The 23,336-nt window shown below is 40.2% G+C and overlaps 1 protein-coding gene across 1 annotated transcript; it reads left to right on the top strand.

Moving 5' to 3' along the window:
* Window positions 1–20,830: 20,830 nt before the first annotated feature.
* On the top strand, window positions 20,831–23,064 carry LOC147445012 (synaptotagmin-4-like). The gene is made up of 9 exons (XM_086527497.1): window positions 20,831–20,994; window positions 21,173–21,238; window positions 21,480–21,606; window positions 21,893–22,010; window positions 22,095–22,161; window positions 22,242–22,307; window positions 22,389–22,515; window positions 22,600–22,717; window positions 22,802–23,064. Exons 1-9 carry the CDS (start codon window positions 20,928–20,930, stop codon window positions 22,805–22,807), a joined length of 762 nt encoding a protein of 253 aa, XP_086383623.1. The 5' UTR covers window positions 20,831–20,927; the 3' UTR covers window positions 22,808–23,064.
* Window positions 23,065–23,336: the final 272 nt, after the last annotated feature.

Below are 23,336 nucleotides of genomic sequence, written 5' to 3'. Positions count from 1 at the left end.
GTGCGAATGTGGCTAGTGTATTTGTTAGACCAAATGGCATGACAAAAAATTCATAATGTCCCATTTGTGTTTTGAAAGCAGTTTTGTAGACACACACACACACACACACACACACACACACACACACATGAGAAGAAAAGTTGTAGCATTCTCTTTGGTAAGGAGATGGGGAGAGCAGATGCTTCCGACTTTCAATCTTGCTTGCACACTTCCCTGTCAACCTTTCACCATCTCTTCCAATTTTCAAATACACACATACCTAGACTAAACAACATCAACACACACACACACACACATACACACAAAGAGAATAGATCTGACAAAGTCAGAGTGTAAGAGATTGTAAAAGATGTAGACATAATTAGAGGGTACACGGCATGATTTACCATAGTCTAAGAGAGAAGAACAAAGAATCTTGCAAGTGAATGGCCTAAAATCATAGCCCCAAACTCCACTGCACCCCTTCTTGTGGAGTTTGGTATTTAATTTATTATTTGAGTTTTGGGTGCCAAAATTGGAGGCTCCTCTTTTACAACTCCACTTTAGTACTTGAGTGGATCACATCACTTATTGCATGTAACATAAAGATGATTTCTCACTAGAGCTATTTACAAACAGCCATAGTGTCTTATTGAATAAAAAGTCTAAAATATTGTGCAAAGGTAAAATGGCCAAGAGGGTTATTATTTGCCACCGTCTACTTTTCAACTCACATAATTCCAATCTACAAATCATCATCAACTCACTATTAGTAAAATCAAATAGACAGCACATAATTAACCAGTAAGCTAGCAATCACAATTGCAATTAACCACATACAACAGGAGGGTGCCCAATCTCGTACTATCGCTCCCACCAGGGAGAACAATTGTCCTCAATTGCTCAATAGAGAATCAACTGGATCATGAGTAATGGGAAGTGTGGAGAAGATTTGGGAAGTTGCGGAAAAACTTTTCAGGCATCCATTTGGTATCCTCTCTAGGGTGGCCTAAGTAGGAAGAGAACGACTATACACAATTTCAAATGGAATTTACATGTGGCAGTGTGAGTGGTGTCGTTATATGAAAATTGTAGAATATGCAGTTATCATTCCATTTCTTGGGTTGAGAAGAAACATAAGTTTTTACAAGTCAATGATAGTGCGATTAGTTCGGTTTGACCATTAGATTTAGGATGGAATGCAGAAGTAAAATCAAGTGTAGTTCCAAGATTTTTAAAACATTAGTCCAAAAGGCACTACGAAATTTGGAATCTTGATCAAATATAATGACTTTAGGAAAACCATGATGTGGAAAGAAAACTTTAAGAAATAGAAGTGTAGTTTGATATGATGTGAGTGTTTTCTTATAAGGAATGCAGTATGCTTGTTTAGAAAAACACTCAATAACAGTCCAAATCATATCATGCTTGTGAACAATGAGTGGGAAACCCAAAATCCATTGAAATGTGTTCCCAAGGTTTTCCAAGAATGAGGAGAGGATGTAAAAATCCCAATCTCTTACATGTTACTGCTTTGATCTTTTGACAAATCAAACAAGTTGAAACATACTGTTTAACATCACTTTTCATAGCATGCCAATAGAAATCACGACATAAGTTTTGAAAAGTAGCAGTAAATCCTCTATGTCCAGCATAGGGTGGTTTGTGCAATTCTTCAATAAACAATGTGGAAAAAGGTTTAGTTATACACAATTTTTTGTTTGAAATAAAAAAGGTTTTCTTGAATAATGTATTCCAAAAAGGTGTGCACTGAATTTTCAAGTATATGCAACGAAGTACTTTTAAAGTCATCATCTTGTGCATAAGTATCAAGTATAATATCAAATGAAGTACCCGTAATGATTGATAGATTATTAAGAGAGGGTCTTTAACTCAAAGCATCGGCTACAATATTTTTCTTACCATGTTGGTATTGAATGTTGGGTTGAACACTATGAATGAATGCAATCCACTTAATATGTCTGTCATCTATTAAGGATTAAGACAGTAAGTACTTGATACTTTGTTGGTTAGTTTTGATGATTAAATCAGCACCCATTAAGTAATGTTTTCAAAGTTTTAAAGCATGTACCATAATAGTCAATTCTCTATCATAGGTACTGAACTTTGATTCAGAAGGTTTGAATTTATGACTTTCAAAAGCGAGTGGATGGTTATCTTGCACAAGAAATGCACCAATACCCTTTTAACTAGCATCAATGACTATGACAAAGAATGGTTTATGAAAATCAGGCAGTTGCAATATAGGTGCATTGATCAAAGCATTCTTGAGTGCATTAAAGGAACTTTTTTGCAAGTCATACCATGTATAGGGAGAATTTTTCTTTATTAGTAGAGTGAGGTAATGAGATTTGTAAGCAAAGTTAGTAGAGTGAGGTAATGAGATTTTTTCTTCATTAGTAGAGTGAGGTAATGAGATTTCTTTATTAGTAGAGTGAGGTAATGAGACTTTCTATAATAACTGCATAGACCAATAAAAGAATGAAGTTCATGCAAATTTTTGAGTATAGGCCATGACTGAATGGCTTCAATTTTCTTGGGGGTCTACATATATTCCCTTGTCCGATACAATGTGTCCCAAATATTCAATCTCAAATTGAAAACATGAACTCTGTTCAAAAATCAGATACAAGTGGTTGTGTGCAAGCAGATCAAATACACGTGTTAAGTGCTCTTTATGCTCTTGTTGAGATTTGTTGATACAAGAATATCATCAAAGAATACAATCACAAAATCTTGATGGTCAATGAAAATTCTGTTATCATGCGTGTGAATGTGGCTAGTGTATTTGTTAGACCAAATGGCATGACAAAAAATTCATAATGTCCCGTTTGTGTTTTGAAAGCAGTTTTGTAGACATCTTGGTCAAACATTTTGACTTGATGATACCCTGATTTGAGGTCAATTTTGTTGAAAATGTTTTCCCCTTTTGGTTTGTCTAACAAATTATCCACTCTAGGAATAGGAAACCTAATCTTAATGGTGATCTTGTTTAAAGTCCTGTAGTCGATACACATACGAAAGGTTCCATTTTTTTTCTTAACAAGAAGTACTGCAGCTCCGTATGGTGAACTACTAGGTCTTATAGGTCCTCGATCAAGCAAGTCAGTGATTTGAGTTTGTATCTGCCTGTTTGCAGTCGGATTTACACGGTAAGGTGCTCTACAAGGAGGTTCGCTACTTGGAATAAAATCTAGTTTTCCATATATGTTTTCCCTTGTTTTTGAATGGCTCTTTGTGCTAGTGTTGCATTGATGGAGAAATTTTGATTATTATGAGTGAGGTACATCGTACGTGTTTTATAATTAATCAACGGATTAAATTCATGACGCAATGGTGCTATCGAAAATTTAAGCGCTTGTTTAAATTCACCGATGCAAACTTCAACAGTGACTTGGGTTTCACAATAAAAACGATGATTATTTAGTTTTGACTTTGTGAGGTGCAGAAATTTCAGATAGAGAGAGAGTTGTTGTGCCAATCGTGCCGAAAGAAAATCATGGCTATTGCCATCATCTAAAAGAATAGTGACACTTTCACCATTGATTGTGCCTTGCGTTTTAAACAAAGTATGAGGAGATGTAGGAGTACTTGAAGATGGGTTGTCATTATGATCATACTCAAGATCACATTCCTCACCGTAATTGGCTTCCACTTCATTGTCGTTGGGATTAGCATCTTCGATGAGGTTAACTGTAGCACTGCTAGGGCGCTTGTTGTTGAAAGGTCTTTGGTTTGGATTTTGGGTGACTCCACTAGATTGGTCATTGGGTTGGCCATTGCTTTTAGAAGGACCATTTGGGCACTAATTTGCAAAGTGGTCATACTGGAAACATTTAAAACACTTCACCTTTTTGTTACCATTAGACTTTTGAGCAAGACATTGGATTTTGGTTGCCTCACTGATGTGCGTTGCTGTTGTTGTTGTTGTAGGGTTGAGAAGTTGTAGTAGAGTTGTCAAATCTGTGTCTCTTGAAAAAGGTACGGCTTTTATGTTTGCTCTTGTCAAAGTTAGGAGAGAAAGAAGCTCTCTTGTTACGGTTAGTGTTAGCAGTTTGTTCAGTGTGAGAAGGTTGTCCACCTTTCTTCTTCTCCACATTAAGAGCCAAATTAATATGCTTTGACAGTGAATATGGTTTAATTATAAGAAAATGACTATGTAGTAATAGATATATGCTTGGTATATGGAATTAATGAGAAAATGAAGAAAATAACAAAATAAGTGGTACTTAGCTCGATTGTTGATGATGGCGTCCAATCCAAAATGTGGAGTATCCAAGCATGGTTGAGAAGTGGCGTCGAGTTGAATAAGCTCGCATGCAAGAAATTGGAAATTTTCATTCCGAGCTCACTTCCTTTGTAGATGGCAATCGTGAATGGAATTTGTCCCTTTTCTTTTTCGATTTGCAAATGGTATTCGACAATTCGATCAATAATCGACCATAGAATTCATTGTGACTTGATAAAAAAGACTCCGTTTCAATGGCTTGGCTTTGATGTCAAATTCTTTCTTCTTCTTTTGCTATTAATTCTCTATAATTTTCATAATTTTCAAAATTATTTTTCTCGAGATTTTGTCTACCGATTGTAAGCTTTGCTTGCAAACGAGCTTGGAGATTCTTGGGGTGACTTTGTAAAAATAAGTAAAGGTTGTTGTGGGTGGGCTCACGCAAGGCCAAATTCTTCAAAGCATCAAAAGGATTTTGGAGCTGAAGTAGAAGTCAAAGCATGAGTTTATTTTGAACAGTTAGAAAGTCTTGAAAGCTAAGTCTTTTAAGACTTAACTCTATGCATGGCTTGTCAACGGCAGATTTCCTTGCATGGATTTTTGTGTCACTCCTTTAACTTTCACAATTTATACAAAGAGTGAGGAGAGAGAAAGAGACAACACCTGAGATGATTTTGTTGATGTAATTTTCACAAGCTTTGCTGGATGGCGACTACAAGGTTGTTGTGTGTGCAAGCTTTGCTTCATACTGCTCTAAACCGAGAGGATTAAATTATGGAATTCCGCCTCAAATTGGAGTGTTGAGATCACAAGTCACCGATTCTTTCTCAAAAATTCTCCAAGAATAACTCTATTGATATCGATCCTCTTTTTTCAATTTGATCGTTTCTTTAATTTCATCAAGATATCTCTTGCTTCTTCAATTTTGTCTCTCCCACCTTCACAATCCACAAGTTTTAGCCATTAATTTGAATTTAGAGCTTGACATACCGAATCTCGATGGTCGTTAAGGAAAGTAATTGGTCGATTTGCCAATTTATCGTCGATTAAGCTTCAATTTGGGAACTCGATGCTTAGTCTCCTTAACATCAACTTCTTGGTTGCCGAGATCTAGCCTTCTTGTTCGCACAATTACTCCTCGTGAAACGAAACCTTCGCTCTGATACCATTGTTGGTAAGGAGATGGGGAGAATTGTTGCTTCCAACTTCCAATCTTGCTTGCACACTTCCCTATCAACCTCTCACTATCTCTTCCAATTTTCAAGTACACACGCACCTAAACTAGACAAAACACACACACACACACACACACACACACACACACACAGAATAGATCTGACAAAGACAAAGTGTAAGAGATTGTACGAGATGTAGACATAATTAGAGGGTACACAACATGATTCATCATAATCTAAGAGAGAAGAGCACATAATCTTGCAAGTGAATGGCCTAAAATCATAGCCCCAAACTCCATGGGCACTCCGTCTTGTGGAGTTTGATATTTAATTTATTATTTGAGTTTTGGGTACCAAAATTGGAGGGCCCTCTTTTACAACTAGTCCACTTTAGTACTTGAGCAGAGCACATCACTTATTGCATGTACCATAAGGGTGAGTTCTCACTAAAGCTATTTACAAGTAGCCATCATGGCTTATTGAATAAAAAGGCTAAAATACTGTGTAAAGGTAAAATGGTAGAGAGAGTTATTATTTGCCAGTGCCTCTTTTTCAAGTACCATATTTTCAATCTACAAATCATCATCAACTCACTATTAGTAAAATCAAATAGACAGCACATAATTAACCATTAAGCCAGCTATCCTAATTGTAGTTAATCACATACAACAGGAGGGTGTCCAGTCTCGTAACAATTCTAGGAGCCAATAGTCTGTGTTATCTTGTTTTTCTATGTCCAATTTGAGGCTTTGCTAGATTCATGAACCTCGTCATCAAGATACTCCTCCTCTGAAGTATTGGAGGAGTCTTCATTCTCCACCTGATCATCAAGAAAGAAAAGTTAAATTTTCCTTCACTTTTATTTTGTGTACAAAGTCTTTGCCAAGTTGTCACGCCTATGTAAGTCATTTGTGAGTATGCAACCTTTCTCACATGCCTCTACTTGACCGCGTGCAGTGGTTTCTACCTCTATCAATGGTCTCACAGCTTGGAGCTCATCCATTGCAACTTCTTGCATTGCATTTACTCTCATCCTCATTGTGTGCTACTCTAATCTCACCTTCGACTTTGTGGACCCAATCCATGTCAAATGAATCTCCAAGGATGATGCAGAGATTATGAAGTACAAGAATGTTACAACCATGGATGGGACATTTTGCAAAGATCCATTCCACAGCTCTTTAATTGAATGTGAAATTGATCTTTCAATATCCCAAATTCCCTCTCCAAAGGCATGCTCCCATGCCTAATTAGATAAAGTTCCACTAGTACTTTAGTAAGGATAAGCCATCGTGATTCCGATCAAATGGAATCAAAATGTAAGGTTGTGAAGATATCCACAATCTCCCACCAAATAATAGTTGCCAAGACATCGTTTACCAATGTTTCTTTGAGTCTTGAACAAATCATGGATGCTACCTACTCATCCTACATGATAGTCCCACACTGCACAATTCGTTGCTACAATGCATTGCAAAAGAAATATTAAGTGAAATACGATACGATTATAATAATTTTCATGGTTTTCCTTTGGTGCTATAATGGGAATATTATGGGAGCCATAAGCGCCCCCCAACACAAATGGAATGCCTTGAATTCTTTCAAATTCCTATGCATACTTTGCCATTCTTGATTCAAATGGCCGGTAGATACATCTTATTGAGCCTAAAGTTATTCACAGCTTCACAAAATTGTAACAAAATTATTCATGTTGTGCTTTTAGCACATGAACAAAAGTGAGCAAAAAAATCAAGGTGGGTACCAATCATTGTAACAATATGGCTAATAACATTGATTGTAGCGGAATTAAAGTGACAATAGTGAGCATTTCCTTAAGAGGATTCTTAATGAACATAAGGAGAGTACTTGATTGAAGGTAGCAAAATAAACATTATACCTAGTTAGCTTGGCATTAACAATATTTTGAAGAGAGAGAGAGAGAGAGAGAGAGAGAGAGAGAGAGAGAATAAGAGAAATTGACAATAGTTGAGGATTGGATTTACTTGGAGCCGATCCTCCGTCCAAAAGGCTTTTGTATTATAGATTCTCCCTTGAAGAGAGACTTGGTATAATACATGCTTTGTGTTCCTTGAGACCTTGTTGATGCCATGAAGATGGTAACCTTCATGCACCAATATTATGCCCGTAACTAACTTGCAAAAACATTAACTTTCCCTTGCCTCAATCCCAAGACCTCAAACACCTTCAAAGGTGGAGAGAGCTAGCAGGGAGTGAGGAAGATGAAGAGAAGAAAATGTATCTCTACGATAAAGAAGTAGACTCCTCATATATAATCACTCTTTAAGCATAGCTTGTCATAGTGATAATGAAGATGGAGAGATTGATAAGCATTTCTTTGAGTATAACTCTTGGTTGGATTTGCATTCCATAGCCAAGGGGTGTTGGTGTAGACTCTCCATTTCTCAAGCTTGGAGAAGGAGATGACTTGCGTGCACAACACACAATGGGGAAGTGTGTGTGTGGCTTATGGAGTATATGAGAGAGAGAGAGAGAGAGAGAGAGAGAGAGAGAGAGAGAGAGAGAGGATTTGATTTTGCTACTTTACTCTTGCTACAAGCTTATTGGTTGAAACCTTGAGCTAGCCAATGAATGGCCCTAATCATAACAATCAAGGGGTGTAGCATTTGGACAAGTGTCCTCCTTTCCCTCTTTGAGAGAAAGATCTTAATTATTTAATTGTAGCATTTGGAAAAGTGTCCTCCTTTCCACATTTGAGAGAAAGATCTTAATTATTTAACTGAATCTAAATTCTCATTAGACCTTCCTATAGGTCATCCAATATGATTTGGGCTTATTATGAGGGCAATATTGCTAAGGGACTGACATGTGGCTTTAATGCCTCTTGAGTCTTGGGCTTGCCTTGAGTGTGTGTGAGTGTATTTCTCATGCGCCTACCTTTAGGGCTCATCTTTGACTTGAATATCTGAAGCACCTTTGTCATCAAGCACGACAAGCACCTCAATCACCTTAGCCATCAAGCACGACAAGCACCCTAATCGTCAAGCATGAGAAGTACCTCGAGCACCTTAGTCGACAAGCACCTCAAGCACCTTAGTCATTAAGCACGACAAGCACCTCAAGCACATGCCTAGCTTGCCTAAGGTCTAAAGTACCTAAAGGTCCTAGGTCTAAGGACTTTTAACACTAATCTTTGGAGGTCTTTAATGAAGCTAACACTAAGGTCTTTTAAGCTCCATTATCTACTCATTGCTCTATGGTAGACCATCTCCTTTTTGGACCCTCCATGAGATGTAGCTTTCTCTCCCTTTGGTTTTGTGCTGAGATAAGTCTAAAAGCACATATCTATATTCTAACTCTTGTTTGTATTCATTTTCCCACATTAAATGATCATTTTAATATGAGAAAATCATTTGGGATAGGTAGATATTAGATTTTATGACAATCATTAGGCGTTGCAATGCAAGACAAACCTGATCCTCTAGATTGATAGCCTGCCACATGTTAACACTTCTATATTGCAAGCATAGTGCAACTTTGACATATAGGTGGCGGAAAGTATTCTTATTGACTTGTAAGCGAGCCTTTAAAATTTTTGTTGAGTATGAGCTCACCAAGCAGCTTTCATAAAACTACAAAGGTCGTGATACATCCCAGCAGGCTTGTTTGCGATGAACTTCCTTACGGTTCATAGTTCCCTTCAAGGATTCCATGTTCACAACACCCTTTGCAAGGTGTAACCATTCTTGAATCATTTTTTCTTCGTTATTAATATCCTCGTCCATCATTCAAGCATTGAAATTTCACATACACTATCATCAATTATCCCTACAGCCTCATTGTCACTCATGTTGCTCCATTTATTTACACCAAAATACCATTAAATTGCAAATAATGTACTAAAGAGATACAAATTTTTTTGCACAAAAATTGGGGTCGATAGCGTGAGGTTTTCATTGAGCTTGGGTATTCTCAAATGTGGAGATACCTTCGATGATACAGGTAGCTGGAGCATCCCTTACGAGGCCTCGCCATAGGACATGTATAGAGTGGTATAGGTGCTTTTGACGCCAAGTGGTAGTCTATGGTTAGTTTGACAATTTATGCGCCTCAGTTGGTCTCTATACAATGTGCTTTTGAGAGGCATTGCCCTCTTTTATGCTTTGTAAGTGACATACTTGGTCATTTTGTCTCGTATTTTGGTTGACATAGTCCCAAATACAAAGGAGACTGCTGAAAATTTCCCATAATTTTTTGGTAGTTTTGTCACCATGTCTACTAGCAAAGACCGTGACATTTATGACATAAAGAAGTCTGATGGCACTAATTTTCAGCTTTGGAAGAACCAAATGCATGATGTGCTTGTCCAAAAGAAGCAAAAGAGATTGCACCTTGGTGAGTCAGTGTACTTTTCAGTGTTAGAATGAGAGACTGCTCATGCTTTATGGCAAAAATTATCTGACACTTGCGAAAAGGATACGACTAGCAATAAAGTTTTCGTAATGTGAGAACTTTTCAACCTTTGTATGAAGGAGTCAGCTAGCGTTGCCAGCCATATCAATGATTTTGATTCTCTTTTTGCCCAGATTTGTGCACAGCGCATGACCATTGATGATGAGATGAAAGCGATCTTTTTGCTTTGTTTGTTGCCACCCTCTTCAGATATCTTTTGCACAACTGCTAGTAACTCTGCTCCTAATGGTACGCTCAAGTACGATGATGTTACTAGTGCACTTTTGTCAGAGGAGATGCGTCGAAAGACCACTAGCTCGTATTATGGCGAAGCTCATTATGTGCAAAGGGATCATAAGCAATGTAAGGGCCGTTCTTCGCAACGTGAATCCAAGAAATAGGGCAATAGAGATGCAACAAAGGGTAGATCAAAGTCTTGTGGTCGCCACAATGTTCAATGCCATTATTGTGGATAAGTTTGGTCACATAAAGAAGGATTGTTATGCTTGGAAGCGTGACAAAGAGAAGGTCAAAGGTAAAAGCAAAGATCATGATATAAAAGAGGAGAAACCAAAGAGTTCGGTTAAGATTGAAGAACTGAACATAGTTCAAGATGACAGTGATGCGCAAGACATTAATATGTTGATTGAAAATAATGATGTCTTTTATAATGCATAGGAAAATCTATCTTTGCAAAGTTATATGCCAGTTGAACTCCTTGTTAGTGGTGAAGTATCTCATACATGGATTCTTGATTCGGGTGCTTCGTTGCATGTCACACCTCATAGGCATTGGTTTACTACATGTGAGAAAACCATTGGCTCTGTTACACTTGGTGATAGTTACTCTTGTGACATTGTTGGCATAGGTGATATTGCCATGGTTATGGAAAATGGGGTGAAGTTTATCATCCATAATGTACGTCATGTTCTAGCCTTAACACGCAATCTGACTTCGGTTGGACGTCTTGATGACTTGGGTTACAAAGTCACTTTGCATCAACATTCTTGGCGTGTTGTGAAGGGTCATCTTATTATAGCCCATGGTTCTAAAGTTGGTTCACTTTATTCTCTTTATGTATATGATAAAAATAGTGTTCTTTCTGTAACCGAGCTGCCAACCGTTGCTTTGTGGCATAGCCGGTTAGGACATATGTCAAAGAAGGGAATGGAGACACTCTCTCGTTTGGCCTACTTACCGTCTTTGTCATTTTTTGATTTCCCCTTTTGTGAGCATTGTCAATATGGAAAGCAAACACGGACACATCATACACATTCTTTTGACAACAAAAGAAAACCCTTAAGACCTTGTGCACAGTGATTTATGTGGGCCTATGCCTTCTAAATCCCATGGTGGTGCATCCTATTATGTTACATTCATTGACGATGCAACACGACATGTTTGGGTCTACGCCATGAAGTCTAAAGGTGAGACCTTTTCTTGCTTCAAGAAGTTCTTATCTAGTGTTGAAACTTGGTCTAAACATAAGTTGAAAGCTTTGCGCTCAGATAATGGTGGAGAATATGTCTCCAAAGAGTTTACAGACTTCTGTTCAAGTAGGGGAATTAAGCATAAGTTTACAGCTCCTCTTATACCTCTGCACAAAAGGCAAGCTTGGTACAAAGAAAGCAAATAGGACACTTGTCAAGCTCCTCCTCATGTTGCCCTCATGGTGTGACTAAAGCCTATTGGTTGGCCTTCCAAGGGGTCCAATGATAAATTAGTTATTTAATAAATTGTTTTAGCATTTATCAAGTCCTACCTCTCAAAGGGGAAAGGGGGACACTTGTCCCAAGCCTACCCTTGTTACTTGATATGCTTCTTGTAGGTGATTGGCTAGGCCTAGTCCAATGAGGTTCAAGCATGAGCTACAAGGGAGGGTCGACCAAAGCAAGAAGGGGGCTAGCTTGGGGGGTATACTCTCCCATACACACTCACACACACTCTCATTGTGTGAAGTGAAAAGTGCAAGAGCTCCATCTCCTTCTTCAAGATAGTAGAGAAGCTAAGAGCCTACATCAATACTCTTGGCTCTGGAATGAAAATCCCACCAAGAGCATGCTTCAATGCTTATGCTTTCCATCTTCTCCATTTTCATTACTATGCTATTATGTATGCTAGCCAGAAGAGTGATGATAAGTGAGGAACTACTTCTTTCTCCTATGGAATGTTTCTTCTTCCTCTTCCCTACCCTCATTCCCCGCTAGCTCTCTCCACCTTCGAGAGGCTTTGGGACTAAGGCTTGGGATAGTTAATGCTTTTTGCAAAGTTTATGTTATGCTCGCGATGCATGAAACTTTCCATCTTCATTGCATCACCTACATTACAAGGAACGTCACAAATATCGTATTGTACCAAGTCTCTCTTGATGGGAGAATCTATAATACAAATGCCTATTGGAGAGGGGACCGGCTCCACATAAATCCGGTCCTCAACTGTTGTCATGTTCTCTAAACTCTCTCTCTTGCAAAAGTATTGTTCATGCCAAGTTAACTAAGTACTATGTTTATGTTGCTACCATCAATTGAGTTCACCCTCTATGCTCACAAAGTAATCTCACAAAAATCCATTCTATAACTTTCCTAATTTCGCTACTCTCAATGTTCATAGGCCATTTCCATTACAGAGTTCTCTTTCTCTTCCTTTGTCTCACTAGAACACTTGCATGGGCTCGATAAGCAACGATGGTCGCGGACCCAGAGTAGCAACTGCATGGGTGAAGGTGTGAGGTGAAATGGCTGGAGAATTTTCCACCACTATATGGAGCAAGATGGTCCAACGCCCGACGCTTCAGAGGGGGTGGGAAGGCCAGAAGCTTCAAGTCCAACGTTGGGCGTGACTCAGCCTCCCATGATAGCATGGATGCCCGTGGGCATGCAGCTGAACTGGCTTTGTGACGGCACTTCTCTTCAGAAAAAGACATGAACCCAGCCTGGCTATCCAAACTTAGGTAGAGCGACGAATCACAGGTTCATGATGATGATGAGGAAGGCCGGCCCACTGCACTTCATGCGCACAAGTCTAGGTTGGCAAGAACACTATAGCGGCCCCGCACTCTCGTCTCCAGTCAATATCTTCTCTTCGTGAAAACTTTCGAATGAGCTCAAGTCGTCTGCCGAATTTCCTTGCTCCTCTTTACTATGCTATTATGTATGCTAGCCAGAAGAGTGATGATAAGTCAGAAACTACTTCTTTCTCCTATGGAATGTTTCTTCTTCCTCTTCCCTACTTTCATTCCCCGCTAGCTCTCTCCACCTTCAGAGGCCTTGGGACTAAGGCTTGGGATAGTTAATGCTTTTTGCAAAGTTTATGTTATGCTCGTGATGCATGAAGTTTCCATCTTCATTGCATTACCTAGGTTACAAGGAACACAAAGATTGTATTGTACGAAGTCTCTCTTGATGGGAGAATCTATAATACAAATGCCTATTGGAGGAGGGAATGGCTCCACATAAATCCGGTCCTCACATGTTGTCATGTTCTCTAAACTCTCTCTCTTGCAAAAGTATTGTTCATGCCAAGTTAAGTAAGTACTATGTTTATGCTGCTACCATCAATTGAGTTCACCCTCTATGCTCACAAAGTAATCTTACAAAAATGCTTTCTCTAACTTTCCTAATTTCGTTACTCTCAATGTTCATAGGCCATTTCCATTTCATTGGTATCAGCATTTGGTTTCTCTTTTTTTGCCGAAGAAGAGAGGTCCTTAAGTAGCCTATTTGTGGTTGCTTTTGTTAATTATATTAGGGTAAGTGGAACTGGGATCTATTATCGGTTTTGTTAATCCCACTATGTGGGATATGGTGCACACCTCGGGAGCTTTGGTCTTAATAATGGAGGCTTTTTAGACTTGCATACGACTTTACCATTATTGAGCCATAAGAAGTCTGAAAGGAGCTATCCCTCGACAACTCTGCAATATTAGACCCACTCCACTACTCTCTAATTAACCGATTCGAGCCGTGGGTGTAGAAACTTACGGGCTGGTTTTCAAAGGCTAAGAGGAGTAGCAACTAAGGTTTTGAATTGCCAAAGAATACACTAAGAAATCAAACAGATTCTATTAACATGGCTGACAATAGTCAAGAGAGTAGAATGAACATTGATAACTTTAATTTTGCACATGAAGTTGCTAATGATGATGCCCCCATGTTTGTAAATTATCTTGTTACTAAGTTGCAACAAGCTATGGGCAACCCTACTTTGCAAGCCAAAGTTACTCAACAACTTCGTGCTTACAAGATTTTCCTTCCTCTCCAAGAGGAGAGAGAGCTTAGGAGGCCTCTTGAAGAGACCCCCAAAAGAAGACTCTCTCCCATACAAGAGGAGGAATCCAAAGAGCAAGAAAGTAATGAATCCTTAAGTTCCTCTGAAGATGTGGTTCCACAAAGACGGCAGTCTAGACGATCGCCAACTCCTCCCAAGAGGAAATGATCAACCCATAGTCCTTCTCCTCGTCACTCAAAAAGGGAAGAAAGGAAACAAAGGACGAAAAAGTCAAGAAAGAGGTCACCCTCTTCTCCTTCTTCTTCACCTTCCTCGTGTTCCGACGAAAGCTATGGCTACTCTCCTAGAGAATACAAGAGGGGAGGACATCGCAAATCATAACCTGCATGGCGAAGGTCACAAAAGCTCAAGAAGTTCAAAGAGGGAGCAAAGAGTATTTCTTTTCTCAACTATAATGGCACCTTTGGTGCTACCGACAAAGTATTGGCCTTCATCCAGCAATTTGATACGGCCTTTGGAGACGAGGGATTCACGGAGTCCTCCAAGCTATGCCATGTAGCTATGCACTTCCAAAAATGGCCTCGTCAATGGTGGGCTAGCCTTTGTGGCATCGGCGAAGCCCCAAAGACATGGAAAACTCTACAAGTTTCCATCATGAAGCAATTCCTTGCAAGCGATGCAAAGGACAAAGTGCTCACAGAATGACACAGTTTGAAGCTTCTCTCTCATGAGTATATTCACAAATATGTAGACAAGTTTTGGGATTTACATCTCAAGGCTACTATCTTCCAAAAGATAGACTTCATGGAGAAAAAGCAACAATTATGTGGGATTACCTGAAGAGATGGCCGAGTACGTCAACTCTCAATGGCCTAGTTTTATCACCGAAGTAATCCACCACACCATGGTTGTTTTGCACATCAATTTTCAACAAGGGGCTAAACGGAATGTCAAGCCCATGGAAAACAAAGACAAAAGTGATCAAAGGGAAAAACCAATGCCCAAAACTCTTCCCGAAGCAATTCCAACAACAACAATGGGTCCAAGGAGAAGGGAGTTTACAAAGGTAAAAACAAACTCTCTCCTAAAGAGCTTGAAGCTTTTCGCAAGGACCATAAAATGTTTTAAGTGTGGGGAGCAAGGACATGGCTACCGTTCTTGCCCCAAGAGACATTCCCGCAATGAGACTCCTAGAGCTTCCACCATGGAAGCTCCAAAAGAGGATGCTGATTACAAAGGATCACCTCTCTCCTATGCTTGGGGAAAGGTAAGGGAGCATGATGCCTTCATCTTGTTTGACCCTGAATCTACTCATAACTGCATATCAATGGAGTTGGCCACCAAGTTGTGCATTCAAGCTTTTGAGATGGGAGATACTGTAACGACCGACACCGCTTTCAAGGGACAACAAGCCTCCGTTACTCCCTTGATTGGGGATTTGAGGCTTCATGTCCAAAGCTATGTCAACAAAGAAGACTTCTTTATCTCTCCTCTCCAACATGAGGATGCTATCCTAGGGGCACCATGGTTCAACCGCATGGTTGCCAGCATGAATTTCCCTAGAATGAGAATCTACTTCACCTACAGGGGAAAGAGCATGTATATAGATGGTGGTGAGTCTGGTCGTACTATACCACTTGTAAATCCTCCTGCTTTTGATAAATCAATGAAGAGCTTAGTTTATGCTTACATGATTTTTGTGAAAGAGTCCCTAAAAGGTCCTATTGTTTCATCAAATATAAATAGAAGAGTTAGACTTGTCTAATTTTCTAAAAGGATTCCAAGATGTGTTCATCGATGATATCCCTATGGACTTACCTCCAAACGAGGGGATGATGACCATCGAATTGAGCGCCTAACAAGCATACTTGTCGAGTTTCTCAAGCTCAAGAAGAGGAGATCATCATGCAAGTACAAGAATTGATAGACAAAGGGATGTGAGACCTAACTCCTCTCCCTTTTGTTCTCCAGTCCTATTAGTGAAAAAGAAAGATGGTACATACCGTATGTGTGTGGACTATCGAGCACTAAACCATATCACTATCAAATACAAATTTCCAGTGCCTCGTGTAGAAGATCTGTTTGATAAGCTACAAGGCTTTACCTACTTCAATAGGATTGACCTTAAAAGTGGCTATCATCAAATAAGGATAGTGGATGAAGATATCCTAAAGACCGCGTTTTGTACAACGTTTGGTCTTTATGAATATCTAGTCATGCCCTTTGACTTGACTAATGCACTAACCATGTTCAATCGTCTAATGGATAAAATCTTTAGACCCTATTGCAAATTCACTGGAGTGGTTCTTTGATGATATCATTATCTAGTCCAAGTCCTTGGAGGAACACAAGCAACATCTCCAAGTGATTTTTCAAGCATTGAGGGAGAACAAGCTTTTTCTCAATCAAAAGAAAAGCAAATTTTTCCTTCAAGAGATTCAATACTTAGGTCATATTATCTCTCAAGATGGTATCCGCATGGATCCATCAAAATTGGAGGTAAGAAAAGCATGGCCTAATCCAAGGAATCTACATGAGCTATTGGTATGTGTGTATACTATAGACGCTTCATAGCAAAATTCTCTCAAATATCACGACCATTATATGACTTAACAAAGAAGAATGTTAAGTATTCATGGACTGCTAAGGAGCAAAATGCTTTTGACAAAATCAAAGAGAAGCTTACCTCCCAACCAGTCCTCCTCATTTTCGAATCTCTCAAAGCCATTTGAGGTCCAATGTGATGCTTGTCATGATTGCCTTGGAGCTGTCTTGCTTCAAGAAGGGCATGCCATAGCATATGAGAGCTGAGCACTCAATACAGATGAACGAGTCTTGGTATTTATGAGAAAGAGCTTTTAGCTATTCTACATGCTCTAGACACATGGAAGCACTATTTATTGGGGACTCCATTCATTAGACGAACAAACCACCAAAGTCTCAAGTACTTCATGACACAAACCAAGCTTTCCGAGAAACAAATGAGGTGGGAAAATTTTCTTTTACAATTTTACTTTCATATTGCTCACATTGCTAGTAAGCACAATAAAGTGGCTGATACACTTTCACGACGACCAAAAGTTAATGCGGTGTCTGTAGAAACTTTAGAGACATAACGTCTACCCTTGCTTTGGGGAAGAAAGAGGAACCATTACCCTTGCAGGATGGTTATCTTCTCTACGGAAATAGGCTATGCGTTACCCACTCCCTGCGTGAGAAAGTCATGTATAATCCCATGCTCCTCCTCGGTGCATAGAGGCATTCAACCTACTCTTTGAGGAGTAGAGACGTACTTCTATTGTCCTACCATGAAAGTGGACATACAAGAGTATGTTTCAAAATGTGTGGTATGCCACAAGACCAAGTATGATAGAGGAAAGCAACTTGGATTACTCAAGCCATTGTGTATTCCAAATTCACCATGGGAGAGTATATCCGGATGATTTTATCTTTGGATTACCCAAGTCTATCCATGGAAATACGAAAATATGGACAATAGTCGACAGGTTTAGCAAGCAAGCACACTTAATTCCTATCAAAAAGACTATTAAGGCACACCAAATGGCAACTCTCTTCATATCACAGATCTTTAAATACCATGGATTGCCAATATCCATCGTGTCAGACAGAGATCCTAGAATGACCATTAATTTTTGGAAAGGTCTCTTTGAAAATCTAGGTACAAGATTGAATTTCTCTTTGGCCTATCATCCACAAACGGATGGCAACCAATCTTACGATACTCGATCTACTAAAGACTTATGTTACTGAGATAGATCAATGCTCACAATGGGAAAAGTACTTATCCCTTGTAGAGTATGCATACAATAATACTGTACATACCTCTGCGGGAAAAGCACCTTTTGAAATCATTGAGGGAAGACCTAAAAGTCCCTTGCTACTTAAAGTACATGGGAAGATCTTTGTTGCCGATGAGTATAGCCGTGACCTACAAGAATATTTTCAAAAGATTCAGGAGGCTATATCCATCTCTCAACAAAGGCAAAAAGCTGCTGCTGACAAGCATAGAAGGGCCTTAAGGTTTAAAGAAAATGATTGGGTCTTACTTAGGTTTCACAAGGCTCGATTGAGGCAAACGACGGGCAAAAATCCTACGGGCCATCAAAAGTATTATGCTAAACTAGCAAAAAGATACTATAGTCCTTTTCAAATCTTGAAGCCAACCAATGAGATGGCTTATCAAATCAAGTTGCCCAACCACTGGCTCATATACAATGCTTTTCATGTGAGCCTACTTAAGCCCTACAAACAAGAGCCACCAAGTGAACCAATTATTGAAGACCCTCCCAAAACCAAAGACCAAGAAGAGGTGCTACAACCCGAAGCTATCCTTCGACATAAAGACAAGATACTACGACATGGTAAGATTATCCGACGGTATCTTATTAAGTTAAAAAATTATCCTTTTGAAGATGCTAGATGGATGCAAGGAATACAACTTAAGGATAGTATGAACCTTGTCAATGCTACATTAAAGTAAGCAAATCTACAATAATGACCAATGTTTTTGTCTTATAAGATTAGTTCTCTTTTTATTGTGCACAAATTTAAATAGTATGCATGCTATGAATCATGTGTTTGTGATGACGACGTCTCTCAAACACCAAGTAGAATTTGTCACTCTACTTGGGAGAATGAAATGGACTAAAGAGCAGACATGCTTGCGGAAGCTATGTCTCCCAAGCACCAAATAGATTAGTCATCCATCTTGGAAAGATGTCATAGGGTAAAAAGGGATCCTCTATTCGCTAAGAAAGATTGACTAATGACTAAGGCTTTATCTCTTCTACTTCATAGTCGAGGACGACTATGATTTCAAGAGAGAGGTAATGTCATGAAATCTAATATCTAACCAACCCAAATGATTTTTTCATATTAAACTGATCATTTAATGTGGGAGAATAAACGGGAAAGAGAAATGCTAATGGAGCTTAAAGACCTTAGGGTTAGCTTCATTAAAGACCTCCAAAGGATAGTGTTAAAAGTCCTTTGACCTTAGGTAAGCTAAGGTGCTTGTCATGCTTCCTGACTAAGATGTTTGAGGTGCTTTCGTGCTTGTTGACCAAGGTTCTTGAGGTGCTTGTTGTGCTCGCTGACTAAGATGCTTGAGGTGCTTGTCGTGCTTGCCAACTAGGGAGCTTGAGGTGCTTGTGGGAACACTACCCAAGCTTGAGGTGCTTTGTCATGCTTAATGACTAAGGTGCTTGAGGGTAAGGTGTTCCACAAAGTCAAAAAGATCCCTACAAGGAGGGAGCTAGAGAGAGAACACACACACCCTCACACAAGGCAAACTTGGTACAAAGAAAGCAAATAGTACACTTGTCAAGCTTTTCCTCATGTTGCTCTCATGGTGTGCCTAAAGCCTATTGGTTGGCCTTCCAAGGGGTCCAATGATAAATTAGTTATTTAATAAATTGTTTTAGCATTTATCAAGTCCTCTCTCTCAAAGGGGAAAGGGGGACACTTGTCCCAAGCCTACCCTTGTTACTTGATATGGTTCTTGTAGGTGATTGGCTAGGCTTGGCAGGGTCCAATGAGCTTCAAGCATGAGCTACAAGGGGGGATCGACCAAAGCAAGAAGGGGGCTAGCTTGGGGGGTATACTCTCCCATACACACTCACACACACTCTCATTTTGTGAAGTGAAAAGTGCAAGAGCTCCATCTCCTTCTCCAAGCTAATAGAGAAGTTGAAAGCCTACATCAATACTCTTGGCTATGTAATGAAAATCTAACCAAGAGCCATGCTTCAATGCTTATGCTTTCCATCTTCTCCATTTTCATTACTATGCTATTATGTATGCTAGCCAGAAGAGTGATGATAAGTGAGGAACTACTTCTTTCTCCTATGGAATGTTTCTTCTTCCTCTTCCCTACCCTCATTCCCCGCTAGCTCTCTCCACCTTTGAGAGGCTTTGGGACTAAGGCTTGGGATAGTTAATGCTTTTTGCAAAGTTTATGTTATGCTCGTGATGCATGAAACTTTCCATCTTCATTGCATCACCTACGTTACAAGGAACGTCACAAATATTGTATTGTACCAAGTCTCTCTTGATGGGAGAATCTATAATACAAATGCCTATTGGAGGGGGGACCGGCTCCACATAAATCCGGTCCTCAACTGTTGTCATGTTCTCTAAACTCTCTCTCTTGCAAAAGTACTGTTCATGCCAAGTTAACTAAGTACTATGTTTATGTTGTTACCATCAATTGAGTTCACCCTCTATGCTCACGAAGTAATTTCACAAAAATGCATTCTATAACTTTCCTAATTTCGCCACTCTCAATGTTCATAGGCCATTTCCATTACAGAGTGCTCTTTCTCTTCCTTTGTCTCACTAGAACACTTGCATAGGCTCGATAAGTAACGATGGTGGCCGACCTAGAGTAGTGACTGCATGGGTGAAGGTGTGAGGTGAAATGGCTGGAGAATATGCCACCACTATATGGAGCAAGATGGTCCAATGCCCGATGCTTCGGCGGGGGTGGGGAGGCCAAAAGCTTCAAGTCCAACGTTGGTAGTGACTCAGCCTCCCATGATGGCATGGTGGCCCGTGGACATGCAGCTGAACTGGCTTTGTGACGGCGCTTCTCTTCACAAAAAGACGTGAACCCAGCCTGGCTATCCAAACTTAGCCTAGGTAGAGCGACGAATCACGATGACAATGAGGAAGGCCGGCCACTGCGCACAAGTCCAGGTTGGCAATAACACTATAGCGGCCCCACACTCTCGTCTCCAGTCAATATCTTCTCTTCGTGAAAACTTTCGAATCAGCTCAAGTCGTCTGCCGAATTTCCTCGCCCCTCTTTCCTCTCCCATTAGCCGTCTGCCTTCTGCTCCTCCACCATGCCTGAGGGTACTGTCGAAGCCGAGCTCATCCAAGCCCACGATCTTAAGGACGTCGAAGCTTTTGGTAGGCGATCCACCGCTTCAACCATTTCTCTGCGCGCGCGTTTTCGTGTCGCAAAATGTAGATGAGCGTGGTTTATACGGGTGTCCCTTCTTGCTAGTTGGGCTTGTATGCATGTGAGAGAGAGAGAGAGAGAGAGAGAGAGAGAGAGAGAGACCAGGATCTTTGTACTTTTGTCCAGGCAAATCAGACCCATACTGCATTCTGTCATGCGGCCATGTGAAGCATCGGAGTCGCACTGCGCATGGTATTACCTTTCCTGCTCTCCCTCTGTATGGTAATTAACTTAGCTGAACGTATGGCTCTGCAATCACAGGCGTGCAGCTCCCTTTTTCTACACGCTTCTGCATTGTACATTTGATTACAGATAGTCCTATGTTATGCGCTTCTTCTTTGCAAGTGCTCCTCCTGGAGCACTCAAAAGGACTATCTTGAAGTAGAGAAAAGAAAATACATGTTTTAATTTGTTCGAGGTTGGTCTTGCTCAGATGGGGGGAGCAGTCCTGCGTGGAATCAAAGTTTCCTGTTTGAGATCCCAGATGGTGTCCCAGAGCTCTCTATCCAGCTTTTTGATTTGGAGAGGCATGGTCGAGATGAAGCCATGGGTATTGTTATGTAAGTGTCCATGTTCAAACTTGATGTGCAGTTATCCAACTGAACCGCAACCACTACCAGGAACTGTAGTAATTTGTGCAACTGTTCATTGTGGAAAAATCTGATATGGTGGAATCCAAACATACATGATTGCAAGATGGCCCATTCAGGGTTTAAATCGTTGGCGACTGTCACTTGCAGTGGCTCTTGTTTGTAATCTGAGGATTAAACATTTTTTTCTGGTTTGAGCTGTGAGAGTGCCTCCAGGCTCCATTATTGACCTGCTAAGTTTTTGCTTGATTTACAGAATACCTTTATCTCAAGTGTATGCTCAACGGCAGGTTGCGCCTGCAAAATATAAAGTACAATTGCCAAATGGGCATTTTCATGGAGAGGTTGAAGTCCGTTTGAAGTTCTTTCCGAAGGTATGTCTTTTCCTCTCAAGCACTCTGTTGAAATTCCCTACAAGATCTCCATGGCATGCGAGGTTGTGCATCGTTTGCATGTAGGTCCACCATGGAGCCCTGGATCTGCACCTGGTAAAAGGCCATGGCTTGCTTGCAGCTGATGCCCTAGGTGGTTATTTGTAACTCCTCCCTAAAAACCAAGTCTGTTCATGCATTTGGTTGAAAGTCACGCTTACTGTTTCCTGTCAGATAAATCGGATCCGTATGCCATTATCACTTGTCACAAGCAGACCTTGAAGAGTCGGGTAATGGAAAGTAAGTATCTCCCATGTGAATGTGCAGTGTTGCGCCTGGCGTGCTAGCTAGAGTCATGTTATCAATGACGTGTCATTGCAGATGGTGGTAGTGATCCTCACTGGGATCAAACTTTAGTTTTCACCATTAACAGTGAGGTTACTGAGGTCATGATTAGATTATATGACCAAGATACATTCACCGCTGATGATCCGCTAGGGACAGCAATGTAAGTGACTTGCCGCCGTCTATTTATGCATAAGCTTTGGGGTCATTTGCTGATTGGGAAGCTTGTCATGTCTTGGATATTCAGTGTCCCGTTGCACAAGGCTTTTGCAGAAGGACTCGTTCAGCCAACAGAGTACAAGGTGTTGGGGAGACTGGGGCAACCACAGGGGGAGGTGACTGTGGGCCTCAAATTCACACCAAAGGTAAACACACCATTGGTTTTACGTTAAGGAACCTTCTCAGTTGTATGTAATGGCCTGTATTGATTGTTGATTTTTTCTGGGCAGCTCTAGGTGCCCTATGGACATCATGTGGAAGGTGAGGAAAGGTCCTGGGGGCATTCTCTGTTGAGATTCGGCCTTGCAGGGAGGAAAAATTTCTTGTTTTTGTAAATCTGCTGTAACTCCTCCTAGCAATAAACGGGATTACACGAGTGGTGTAGTGGAATGTACAGTCAGAGCATTGTTTATTGGCCACCAGGTTTTGCCATATTGGCTAATCTCAGCTGTAGCGATGTCCCAATTTAATAATTGCAGCGTTTTTTTTTGGTGATTGTGTGATGAGATTTTGAATGATGGGGAAAATGAGATGCAGTCCAAATCTGAAACTGAACAAAGTATTGGTGAATATCATAGTGGTGATAAGTTACACGGTTAGATGTATCAAGATGATTGTACCCAATAGATATTGATGAAATTTCAAATCATATCAAAACTTCCACCTTCAAAGTTAGTAAACTCAATCTTGTCCCACCACATTGAAAGGGAAGGTATGGAACTATCTTATGCTAGTGTAGTTAAGATATTAAACTACCTTACACTA

Source organism: Adiantum capillus-veneris, chromosome 13 (genome assembly GCF_014529385.1).
Source record: "Adiantum capillus-veneris isolate H3 chromosome 13, ASM1452938v2, whole genome shotgun sequence".
Classification (NCBI taxonomy): Eukaryota; Viridiplantae; Streptophyta; class Polypodiopsida; order Polypodiales; family Pteridaceae; genus Adiantum; species Adiantum capillus-veneris.
The sequence above is the reverse complement of the archived record's forward strand: the minus strand, read 5'-3'. Positions and strand labels throughout refer to the sequence as shown.

Excerpts from the sequence above, each read along its gene's own strand:
- LOC147445012 (XM_086527497.1), top strand. The coding sequence starts at position 20,928 with ATGCCTGAGGGTACTGTCGAAGCCGAGCTCATCCAAGCCCACGATCTT. Across the intron at positions 21,239-21,479 it reads TCGGAGTCGCACTGCGCATG|ATGGGGGGAGCAGTCCTGCG; the intron begins GTATTACCTTTC and ends GGTCTTGCTCAG. Across the intron at positions 22,162-22,241 it reads GCTTGCAGCTGATGCCCTAG|ATAAATCGGATCCGTATGCC; the intron begins GTGGTTATTTGT and ends GTTTCCTGTCAG.